Below are 13,225 nucleotides of genomic sequence, written 5' to 3' on the forward strand. Positions count from 1 at the left end.
ACACAGTTGCTAAGTGACATTACATGATGTATAAATGAAGGTGAGAAAACCTGTGAAGTGTAATAGGAACATGTCAGAAATTAATAGCTCCAAGACAAATCCTAAAGGTGAACTGACAGTACAGTGGACAGAGGAGAGTGGGGGAAAGGCATTTTGAACCATTCTTTTTATTTTGGAGTATGGTAGTAATGTCCCTTATCTTCAAGTCTTTTTGATGTCATTGTTTAACTTGTTACTACTGTAAACATGCTAGCTTCCAAGGGCTGCTATAGCAAGCTTCTTCACACTAGATGACTCTCGACATAATCTTGATTCTGCTTTGAGGTGATGTTTCATGAAAAGGTGAAGTCAGATATCCACCTCATTTTCCCAGAATCTAGCAACCCAGACAAAAACACAATGGCTAGATTCAGTGGAATGCTACTTGAGGTCAATAATGACTACAAGAACTGAAAAAGGACAGAATTTAGCTGATGTTGGAACAACCATGACCTTTATATGAGAATTGCATTTACCAATGTAAGAGCCACTCTTTCATGGAGTGGGCCTTACAAAAGTGGACTAACATCCCAGGGAACTCAGGTGGGCATATGCTTTTAAAATATGCATTCAGATTTCCTAGCATCCCACACGAACCAACTTTTTGAGAGCTGTAGGGAAAAGGTCTTCCCATCACCTGGTAGTTTCTGGTGGCACAGTGATGCTTGGCTTGTTGATTCAATGAACTTATCTTTCATTTCCACCTCCTTAAAGGGTCTGGATGCTAGATTTAGGGCTGGTCATGATTCAGTATGGGTTCAACTAAACCCACAAAAATCTTATTTCTAAAAAAGATCAGATTTGTAGGTTTTGGCTTGGCATAAATACAGAGTAAAACTGTTTAGTTCTCTGCTCATGTTCTGTAATAAGAGATTTTTTTTTCTTCTTTTCTTCTCAGTGACAATGAAAGCCCATATGAGAGAGGCATCACAAAGCTGTGACCAGTCTTTTAGGCTTTATCATAGAGCTCACTGATAAAGCACTGAACCTGCCTCAATCAAAGTGCCCCATCCATTTCAATAACTGCTACTTCCTGAGATGACAGAGGTCAGGGACTCAGAGTTTACTCTGCTGGGCATACTGTAAACACTTTCATATTCTTGTTTTTGGATTATGCTATAAATTTGAATGGCATCATATACAGGCATTGATTATTGTTAGTGAATTATAAGTTTTTTTATTGAAATCTTTCAACTGTCACCTTACTGAAAGTGTATTATGTACTTCTGGCTGTTTCTCTTGGGCTTTTTTAGTGGCAACCACATGAGTTCTAAGGTTCTCAAGTCATGGTGACATTCAACAACAACAACAAAAATCATCAAACAATGATTATCTGTAGGAAGAAACAATGTCCAGGAAGTGGCTTATTTACATGTTACCAAGACAAGTTCAGATATTCTTTTCATGCCTACATCAAGAAAGTGGATTCAATGTCATTACTGTCACATACAAAGCATTGATTAGCACCTACATGTTGCCGTTCTGAAGACAAGGTCCAGCCTCTTGACTGACGGTTCAGTCACAATCTACAGCAACATGATAGACAAAGTGCCACTTTTTCCCAGAAGTTGTACCATCATGAATTGGCTACTCGCTTGTTGCCAATATTTCATGTGTGAAGAGGGCAGAGATCCTCCCACTGTTGGCCTTTGTATACAAAGGGCTAACCACACTTGGCCATAGGGTCTGGTTCAAACAGTTTAACACTTCAGTAGCCCACCATAGTAACCCTCTTTGCCTCTTCCACAGATACCTCAATTCAAAAGGCTACTTCCACTCTATTCCTCTTATTACCACACCATCCAATTTCAAAATATCATACCTCATAGTTGTAAGGTTATTAATGAGCCCTCCTGCAAAGACCTTGTCTTGTTTTTACTGCACTGAGCCTAACACCAGCACCGTCTACCACCATACATGGTCAATACACAGCTGCTGAATGCAATATAGGGATCATTTAAAGTCTACATTAAAATTAACTTATGAAACAGATATACATTTTCTGGGTAATATTCTAGAATAGAAATGTTTCAGGCTCAGCACTACAGGTGTCTGGACAGGACGGATAAGTATGTGACCTACTGCTGCTTTCCCACTGCACCACCTTCAATCTCTTTTTCTCTTTCTCAAACACCAATTGGATGAAAACTTTTGTTATTAATATCCAGAGACTCCAAATTTAGTATTAACCAAAATAAGACACACTTAGAATTCTTGTCATGGCCAGGACTATATCTTTCACTTATCTGCTGATATATGAGGTCACTAAGGCCTCCCACATGGTATCCCACACTACAGTTACTTCATGTTTTACTCACAAATATCAGTCTTTCCCCAGGTTTCCCCAACTTTCCGGTACCCCCTTAAAGGCAAGAACTTTTCCATAGACTGCAGTAGCTGGTGCTCAGGTGCAGATATGGGAAGCTTGGAGGTGGTTGCTTATTATTAGTCTTCTGGACAGGTGGGACATGCCACAAGGGAGGAGGCAATCCTTTTTTTTGGTTAGGTTACGCTTCCAGGGTGAGTTCAGCGTGAAGTAGCACTCTTTCTAAAACAGCTTCAGTTGGGGGTGAAGTCAGACATCCACCTCATTTTCCCAGAATCTAGCAACCCAGACAAAAACACAATGGCTAGATTCAGTGGAATGCTACTTGAGGTCAATAATGACTACAAGAGAGCTGGAAAAGGACAGAATTTAGCTGATGTTGGAACAACCATGGCCTTTATATGAGAATTGCATCTACAAATGTAAGAGCAACTCTTTCATGGAGTGGGCCTTACAAAAATGGACTAACATCCCAGGGAACTCAGGTGGGCTTATGCTTTTAAGAAATGCATTCATATTTCCTAGCATCCCACACGAACCACTTAGTACATGTGTCCCTGGACTAGCAAGAGTCTAACAGCAACCTCCAATGAGAGGATGAAGGTGAAGGTGGTGTCATAGTTTAAGACTTGGAATAGAATTCCAGGTTTCATTACAACACAGATCAATACCAACATCAATAAAGTATTACATATGAGATGAAGTCATGGTTAACATTTTTGTCAAAACTGTATTTATTTTGAGATGACAGTTTTTGATTGCACATTTAAATCTATTTATAAACAAAAGTTCTCAAAAGGAATAAAGTTCCCTGCCCACAAACAAATCACAAAAGGATACAAGATGGTTTACTAGGACCTATAAATCTCAAATGCCATTCAGTCAGACATGTTGGAGGGCATTTCTTAGTATAAACAGGTTCTTGGAGAACTCTACATGTTTTTTTGGAACAAGTCCTGGCTTGGGCATTGCTAACCCTGCAGCAGTGTACACACAAAGCAGCTTCTAATGACACACCATCAGTAAAAGTAGTCATTTTTGTATTGCTTACCGAAGAAGTTTCTAGTAAAAGTGGCACCAGAGGATCTGTGGCCTTGACATATACAAACTCAGTAAGAAGCTCTAACAAGTAGCATGGGGTATGGCTTGTTGAAGTCATCAGCAGTGTGAGCACACGCCTCACTGACTTCCTTGTCTCTAATGGAGCTGTCAGGTAGCTTGCTTCTGGGAGGGCATTCTGGTGCTGCTCTGTGCTCTGCATTCAGTAAGGCTGAACTGTTATTCCTATTATAGGCTGGAGTTTTCTTTCTACGCATAGAGCTGAGGGGTTCTTAGCCCTAAGCTAAGTTCTTTCCCCAGTTCTGCTCCAGGCTATGCTTCCTATTTCCTCCTATTAACAAGGATAGGCATCATCTGTAGCTTGCTTTTCAGAAGACCATTCATGTTTGTAAGAACTGCCAAGGCTCAGTCTTGAGATATCCACTCCACTGAGGACCAGGACATAGTGGTTTATAACACAGAAACAGTATTTAAGGAAAGAATGTGCTCTGATTCCTACTGGCTAACTTAGCTCCTCACCTGGCTGAAGTCCCAGGTGGGCTTCAGTTTCTCAATCACTGAAGACATACACACTTTCTCTCACTATTCTTAGAATTCATTTACTCATCACCCCTAAAACCTGCTCAATTTTACTGTTTTGAGGCAGAATATGATTACATAGACTAGGAGGCCAGCCTCACAATCATGATTCAGTATTGCCACTCTGAAAACACTGTCCAATCTTATACCACCATAATTAAAAAAATATAGCAGGAAGGCAGACAGTATTTGTTCTATGTACATATATATTTTTAACTTATTAAATACCTATAGTGAACTAAGAATATATACATATATAAACTCAAAGCTTATAATATGGCCCCAGGTTGCTGTCCCTAAAGCAGCAAGAATATGCAAAATCATAACTCACCAAATTCTGCTTTGACACTCAGGTAAGCAGCAAAATTCCCTGAAGCAAGGGAAACACCAAGTTGGAGATATCCCAGGTAAAGACCATGGAGAAGGAACACAGAACAGAAGAGCTATCTTAAACAGCTGGAGGCATGAAGTCACAGCTGATCTCACCTGAACATTAAGGCATGAAAGCACCTCTTAGGTGCTTAGGATCTCATTATATTTTAGCTTAACTCCTTTCTTTTCCCAGTGAAAAAGTAAAACAAAATTTACCGGAATGTGTGTTTATTCTTCAACAAATTATATTTGCTGTTTAAATCAAGTCTATAGTCAAAAAACTGTGGCTTTCTTCATCCTTCAACAATGACAACGAGCTCTTTACCAGAGGCTGCACTGAGATAGCATTCCCAAACAGCATCCAGCGTTACCTGTTGGACACCGAACTACTTTGCAAACAAGTTACAGTCACTATGATTTATCAACACTACTATTAGATTGGTTTTATCTCCTTTTTATTTTGGCAACCTGAGAACAACCCAGAAAACAAAAATAAGTTTTCATTATTGTATAGAAAAATTAAATGAGCCTATACTTACATGCCTAGTAATTCAGACTAAACAGTACAACTGAAATCCTTAGTGCAAGAAATACAACCAATTAATACAGTTAACACTCACTGATGCAAAGAGAAAACCTTCCTATTCAGAGGTAGAGTCCAGTGTACAAGGCTTGAAAACAATAGTCAACAGTCTGAATAAAACCAAGCCAGGCTATAAAGAGTCACTGTTGAATGTCAGGTACCAGACTGTGTGTACACACATACAACGAATACACTGTACAATCTTTTAAAGTAGTTTAATAAACTCCACAAAATAGTATCAGGTGCATTGAACTATTTACATAAGTCAATTTCCAAATCTCCCATTCAAATAAAAGGAATAAAAATAAGATTTCTGCTATCAAGCCAGCAGTTCTTTCCTGAAATGGGCTGGTAAGATAAGGTACTTTACATGAGAGGAAGGATTCATCTAAGAGGCATTCATATTTGGCTAAGAAAATAGGTCCCTTCTAGAGTTATAGAGATGAGGGAATACAAAATGACACTTTCTACATGTTTCGACCTCTGTTTAAGGTTTGTAAGGAGAGAAGCCGATCCCCTTTCCCACTCAGAGCAAATCATCAAAGAGGCAACAGGAGGGTAGTTAATTTTTTACTTCCTGCTTTGCAAGTTTAGGCTAGAATTTGCTCATATTGCATCCAAAACTGCACAAGAACTGCACTGACTCTTTACTAACATTTGTGGCTTCATACTTTTGGGATTTTGATATTTTGTTCCTTCCATCTTCAAAGTGTGCTCTATTGAGAGGGGTCAGGCATATGATTTTAGGGCATTCAAAACTAGCATACAATTCTAAACTTTTCCACGCTCACACAGGAGGAGTATATGATAAAGCAAATGCTAGAATTTATCTCAAACAAGGAAAACCTCACAAACCTCGGTCACCGCAACCTAAGATGGGCAGAAGCAAAGCACTTGTGTGTGACTCAGACTCTTAGACTTCATGTCAGACTCTCTCTTTGATAGCTACCTCTAACCCTTTTACTGCACTCAATAGAAGAGTTTAATCTATTCCCCAAACAAGCCAAAACCAGTCAGAAAACACAAAAGCTGGTTATAAGTAAGGAAGTATGAACCTTCACAGTTTGTGTAGCTTCTCCAAGCACCCACAATGAGAATGCAAGTTGAATTTTTTTTTTTATTCAATCATTCTGTGAAAAATACCTCAGGAAATAGTAACATTTTTCCTTTTAGTGATCTTCCCACTGGATACCCACCCACCCACTCCCCATTTTCTAAATTTTAGATTTTTAAAAAAATTGTATACAAATAGACTAAATTTGATTTAAAGGAAGCATATAAAATTCAAGGAGAATATTGCTTACAACAATGGACATGGAAGTAGAAGAATGACCAGGCAGGGAGCACATGGACATGGCTCCTCATGAGGTCAGGGAAACCTGGCTCCCCGGATGCTTCTCTATCCAAGATGCTTGTGCTGAGGACCTTTGCCTTCAGCCACAAAGTCTGAGTGCGTTTTGTAATTACACCTTCATGTTAGCAGAAAAAGAGAACCTGGGATGGAGAGGAGGTGACAAAACCAAAACCAAGAACAACCAATTGCAAGAAAACTGGAAGGCACAAGCACCCATATTAATCTAGATAGAATGTTCTTGGAACTAGGCAGGAGAGGGATAGTTTTGGTTCAGTACTACAGTCAAGTTAATCCTGCTATTGTTGAAAGAGAATCATATATAACAGGTGTGTAGAAACACAACAAGCACATCTTACTTGTGAGGAAGAAAGCTCAGAAGAAGGCTAGAGAAAATGGAGCAGAGATAAACAATCAGTACTATTTATTTGGATGTCTGTGCCATGGTGGTTACAAACTATACTCTCTGCTCTGAGGAATCAAAACCCAACCAGAATAAAAATGAACAAACATCCCCATCCCCAATCCCGAGAGCAGCATGAAGGAATGCAGGAAGTCTTTCTTACAGAGCACACAGATTCCAAGGGCATAGCATGGCATTCCCGATTTGGAGATGCATTCAACTCTGCTACCTATCATCTGGCTCCATCTGGTATCTATGACCAGACAAGGACCCAGAAACAGCAAAGCTACCAAGTAATCTATCCCTTAACACAACTTCCTTTTCCTTCATTTCCTTCTCCAGGATTAGAGTCTGTTTCCTCCATGAAAGAAGTGCTTTTCATGATGGCCGGGAAGGCTTGACACCAAGTTTCCTGAATACTGATTTCACGTCCCTTAAAGCCGCTCTGCGTGCACCCACCAAGTGTGGAGGCGGGCTGAAGGCAGCCTCGATGAGGCTATTGTTAAAAACAGAAGGAAAAAAGAAAACCAAACCAAACAAAACCACCCAAGTTCATCTTTTCTTTAAACAAAAGGAGAAACTGAGGGACAGCACAGCCTCAGGAGAGTGCCCCAGTTAGGAGATGATGGCTGGAGACCACCTTGGCAGAATCAGGTTGTCAGCACTTGCTGAACGCTTCCTCATGGGTTTCCTCAGGTCCTTGTACTTGTCCTCACAGAGACGAGAGATGGCCTGAGAGGGAGAAAGACAGTGCAGGTCAGGGTACACACCAAGGTCCCACCTCAGCCAGGGGCTCTGCAAGGCTGTCACATCTGCTGGCTCAACTGGTCTTCCTGCCTAGCACAACTTCCAACCCTGTTTTGAAATGGGGTGGAGATGGTGTGTATCTGTGTCCTCCTGATCTTGAAAGCAAAAGAGAAGAAACAGCTAAGGCTACTGTGAGGCAAACCACAATGAGAGACAACCATAGTAAGGATGGCAACAAATAAGGTGTCCAGAGTGACCTAGGAGCCAGGGTGGACCCACACGGTGGGTGTTAGTGAGACCAGATGGGGTTTCAGGGATGGAGAGCACACACAGGCCAGGATGGAAACACTTTCTAGTTTGTAGCCAGTGAAAACTTGCCACTAATCTTAAGAGAACATGACAAAATCAAAGGCTGCATTTTAGGAAAATAATTCCAGCATCAGCTGAGAAGACGGACTGGGGAAGAGAAACCAGACAGGCATCCATGTTGAAGCCAAGTGGTCAGCTGGGAGAACAGACAAATTACCAGGCTGAGCTGTGTCACCCCAAGCACTGTGTGCAGAGTTCTTGGGTCTTTTATTTAAAATTTCTGAGATTACCAATTGCTATTTCTCAAGAATAGTGTGTGTCTGAATTCATAGTAGTAACAGATAGTAGTGTTCCCTCTTAACCAGATTATATGTGGTAACAACAGCTTTCTCTGACATGTAGATAGAGCCAAACACCTTGAGCCTGGTTCAGAGTAATTGTTTAAAAGCTAAATCCGTAAGGTACTTTGCATGTGGTGCAGATCTGCACAAAAGGGGGTAGTGGCACCTCCCTGGAGTTCTTTAGTCCCAGTGCTTAGCACCCAGCCTGTCTCCTTGTCTCCTTGCTCTACTGAGATTCCATCTTAAAATTAACTGACTGCCGGGGGTGTTGTGGAACACAGCTTAAAACGAAGCACTTAGGAAGTAGGTGCAGGAAGATTTCTGTGAGTTTGAAGCCAGATTTCTGTGTATTTGAGGTGTACATAGTGAGTCCAGTCAGGGCTACGTAAACAGACCCTGTCTCCAAAATTTAATAAAAAAATAAAAAATAAAAAAGACTCCTAATTGCTCTCTTAACTGTAATTTTTAAGGAAAAAACAAAAAAACCTAGAACCTATGTGCCCAAACCATGATATTGTATTACTTGAATCTCAATGAGGAATTCTCTAGAGCAGAGTGACCTGTGGGCATGTCTATAGGGAACTGTTCTGATTACCATAATTGATGTAGGAAGATCTGTCCACTGTGGGTAGCCCCATTCCCTAGTTTGGGTCCTTGACAGTAGAGTAAGCTGGCTGAGCACTAAGCATGTATGCCTTTATTCTTACTCTGATCTCAGATGTTATGTCTCTAGCTACTTGACTTTCTTTGAAATAATGAACTGTAACTTGAAATCTTAACACTAACCGACTTCTCCTTCATATTGTTGTCAGAGTATTTTATAACAGCAACAGTATGAAAACTACAACAGTTTTCAACAGAATGAATGTGAAGGAAATTCACACTGAAGATACTTCCTAACAAACTAAAACTAAACCAACCAAACAAAAAAACCTCTGTCTACCTCTGGCTTGATTTTATACAAGTACTGACCTTGTCAGAGCACCAGGCCTAACAGTGGAGTAGGCACATAAGACCCTGGCAAGTTTGGAGAAGGACTCTCATCTTCCACTGTGGTCTAAGGCTTTATACTGTGTCAGTTTTTTGCTTGTTTTTGTTTTTGTCAACTTCACATAAGCTAGAGTCATTGGGGAAGACAAAAACCTCAACTGAGAAAATATCTCTATCAGACTCGCTTGTGGGGAGTGCCACCTCTGGGTAGGTGGTCCTGGGTAGTAACAAAGCACACTGGGCAAGCCATGAGAGCAAACCATTAAGTGGCATTCCTCTTTAGCTTCTGTTTCAGTTCTAGCTTCTGGGGTCCTGCCCTGCCTTGTCTTCCTTTTCAACAATGATCTATAATGTAGAAATACTATGATTCTTTTTTCCTCAAGTGGTATTAGCAATGTTTTATCAAAGCATAGAAACTAATCTAGAACAGGCTCTATCACTGAAACCACATTGCCAAGGGGCTGAAGTCTAGAGGGACAGAGAACAGGGTCAGCACACATTGGAGCAGGGGTCACTAGAGTTCCTTCTTAACTCTTTGCCTTTCATGCTACCCATTAAACCAGATATGAAGAGTTGACAGAAACATACATTCGCTGTGATGAACAGTCATTGGTTAGTAACAACAGCCTTCAACCCAGACCATATCCATTCAGGCAGGCCTTAATTCCAACTACAAAAGAATCCTTTAGGAAAAAAAAAAGTAAGACAATAATAATACCTTTTCTTGGTTCTCAATTACTAAGGCCACTTGGAAGCTTCTTCCCTTTTTTTTTTTTTTAATGTTAATGCATGATGGAAAATACTTATTTTTGTAGACTTATAAAAACAAAAAGAGTAAAACCATAAACTTAAGAATGTTAAAAAGAATGACTTAGGAATAGAATTGGTATATAATAAGGAAAAGCTGCCTTATGGTTGTTAAGAAATGAAGAATACATATATACTCAGTTAATGAACTGGCCTGCAATCCATCTAGAGTCCTGTCCTTAATTTCCCAACACATAGTGGAGAATACTGAAAGTCTGGGGCACAGAGATGGTAATGGGGCAATGCACTGCAGTGGTGTGTGAATCCCCCTTACCTCAAGCTTGTGGGCACGCTCTCTGCTTAGGGGCTCCAGAGGAAAGCTCAGGTTGTTTGCTTCTGCCAGAGAACGAAGATCAAAATAATACTTGGCATACACACTGGAAGGAACATTGATGTTAAACTGTAGCAATTCAAGAAACTGCCTCTCCAGTTCATTCCTACAAAACAAAAGCAACAACAGTCACACTTAGCTGCCTACAAATAGGCATGGCTGCCACCCACTGAGAACTCTAGAAAATTGCATCCTTCCAGAACAAAATTGATCTAATTAACTGCCTGGTTGAACACTAGCTATGCAATATCACCAACATATAAGCTGGAGCCCAGAAAGGTGAAGTCAGACTGCGATGATCAATAGAAAATGCTTTAGAGAGATTCATATCACTAAGGCCTGACACAGGCAATGCCTGTCCCTCAAGGAATCCATCAAGGAACAGGCCAGGGAGTCTCAGAAAATATCTATACAGAGCAGCTGGCCTCTGTAGCTTAGGTCTATACTTCCTCATTGGGAGGAATAGGGAAGTGTTTTAGAGGATTCTTTTTATTTATTAGGTATTTTCTTCATTTACATTTCCAATGCTATCCCAAAAGTCCCCCATACCCTCCCCCCACTTCCCTACCCACCCACTCCCACTTCTTGGCCCTGGCATTCCCCTGTACTGAGGCATATAAAGTTTGCAAGACCTATGGGCCTCGCTTTCCAAAGACGGCCGACTAGGCCATCTTCTGATACTAGCTAGAAACACTAGCTCTGGGGGGTACTGGTTAGTTCATATTGTTGTTCCACCAATAGGGTTGCAGACCCCTTTAGCTCCTTGGGTACTTTCTCTAGCTCCTCCATTGGGGGCCCTGTGATCCATCCACTTCTGTGTTTGCTAGGCCCCGGCATAGCCTCACAAGAAACAGCTATATCAGGGTCCTTTCAGCAAAATCTTGCTAGTGTATGGAATAGTGTCTGCGTTTGGAGGCTGATTATGGGATGGATCCCCGGGTATGGAAGTCTCTAGATGGTCCATCCTTTCATCTCAGCTCCAAACTTTGTCTCTGTAACTCCTTCCATGGGTGTTTTGCTCCCAATTCTAAGAAGGGACAAAGTGTCCACACTTTGGTCTTCGTTCTTCTTGAGTTTCATGTGTTTTGCAGATTGTATCTTGTATCTTGGGTATTCTGAGTTTCTGGGCTAATATCCACTTTTCAGTGAGTACATATTGTGTGAGTTCTTTTGTGATTGGGTTACCTCACTCAGGATGATGGCCCCCAGGTCCATCCATTTGCCTAGGAATTTCATAAATTCATTCTTTTTAATAGCTGAGTAGTACTCCATTGTGTAAATGTACCACATTTTCTGTATCCATTCCTCTGTTGAGGGACATCTGGGTTCTTTCCAGCTTCTGGCTATTATAAATAAGGCTGCTATGTACATAGTGGAGCATGTGTTCTTATTACCAGTTGGCACATCTTTTGGAAATATGCCCAGGAGAGGTATTGCTGGAACCTCTGGTAGTACTATGTCCAATTTATGTGAAAAGATAATTCTAGACCCAACCCTTAAAGGAATTCCAGGACCCTGGGCTTTGAGCTGGGTGCTTTGGAACATGCTAAAGAAGTAGATCATGTGCCCCAGTACAGAGGAATGCCAGGGCCAGGAAGCAGGAGTGGGTGGGTTGGGGAGCAGGGTGGGGGAGGATATAGGGGGCTTTGGGGTAGCATTTGAAATGTAAATGAAGACAATATCAAATTAAAAAAATGAAAAAAAAAAAAGAAGCTGGCAGAACACTTCTACTCTAGCTTTAGCTTAGTTGGTCTGGAGATGGCCCCTTCTAATAGGTCCCATGTGGGGTTGGCTGCTGGGACAGTTCTCCACAGTGAGAAGAGAGGTGTTTAGGTACATAGACAGCTTTTATTTTTATAAGTAGAAATGGCAACAGCCAGAGTGAATTTTCATATTTCAACACCAAGAATATCGCATTCATCTTTCAAAGTAGATACACTTGGTTAATATTGTGGGAGCTGGTCCTGATTATCTCCCCAGAAAGCAAGCACCTAGTATGCTGGGCCAACACTCTGGGGTATCTGCTTCTGCCCTTTGACACAGTACGTTGCAATTGTTTGGTCTAGCTTCTACATTTCTTAGCTAGGATACCTGTTTGTCATGCCAGCTGTTTTTCTAGGTAAGTGAGAAGAGTTCTGAGTAAGGAGGATGAAGCTCTGGTAGAAAGGGGCAGCCAGAGATGGAGGAATTTGAGCAGAGGAATCCACTTGGTAGGGGCCTAGTCTCTATTCCTCATTTGTGAAGCTGAACTTGGGTGGGTCCTGAAGATCCTATGCATCACTCTTCAAACCTAAGCCAGTGCACCACTATCTTGCTCTCAGTCCTATTCAACTTGTGCCTAAGAACCACAGTGAAAGCACACACACATAAAAATTACCTTATATTCAGTCTTATGAAGTTTATAGAGGTTGGTAAAGAGGAAATTAATACATCCTTTAAAGAAATACAGAAAAATACAAACAAACAGGTGAAGGAAATGAACTAAAGTATCCAAGAACTGAAAACAGTAACAGAAACAAACAAACAAACAAACAAACAAACAAACAAAAAAACCCCACAAACTGAGGAATCCTGGAGATGAAACAGAAAGTACAGATTCGAGCATCACCAACAGACTACAAGAGATGAAAGAGAGAATCTTAGGTGCAGAAGATACAATAAAAGATAGTGATACATCAGCCAAAGAAATATTAAATTTAAGAAGTTCCCGACAGAAAACAACCAAGAAATCTGGGAAACTGTAAAAAGATCAAAATGAAGAATTGCAGGAATAGAAGATGAGGATGAGGAGGAGAAAGAAGAAGGAGGAGGAGGGAGAGGAGGAGGAGGAGGGAGAAGCAGCAGCAGCAGCAGCAGCATCATCAAGCTCAAAGGTCCAAACAGTATTTTCAACAAAATCATAGAAGAAAATTTCTCTACCATAAAGAAAAGATGCCCATAAATGTACAAGAAGCTTACAGAACACCAAGACTAGACCATAAAAGAGAA

At 40.9% G+C, this 13,225-nt stretch overlaps 1 protein-coding gene across 4 annotated transcripts in view; it reads right to left on the minus strand.

The window, feature by feature from the left end:
* Window positions 1–3,075: 3,075 nt before the first annotated feature.
* The window catches only part of Ccny (cyclin Y), a 137,851-nt gene continuing 127,701 nt past the window's right edge, over window positions 3,076–13,225 (minus strand). For all 4 annotated transcript variants that reach the window (NM_026484.4, XM_030250583.1, XM_030250584.1 and 1 more), the window contains 2 exons: window positions 10,181–10,343; window positions 3,076–7,444 (listed from right to left, as the gene is read on the minus strand). In NM_026484.4, coding sequence (NP_080760.2) covers window positions 7,328–7,444; window positions 10,181–10,343 — 280 coding nt within the window. In that variant the 3' untranslated portion in view covers window positions 3,076–7,327. The remainder of the gene's footprint in view (window positions 7,445–10,180; window positions 10,344–13,225) is intronic.

The sequence above is a fragment of the Mus musculus genome, chromosome 18, assembly GCF_000001635.26.
Source record: "Mus musculus strain C57BL/6J chromosome 18, GRCm38.p6 C57BL/6J".
In the NCBI taxonomy this organism is placed as follows: Eukaryota; Metazoa; Chordata; class Mammalia; order Rodentia; family Muridae; genus Mus; species Mus musculus.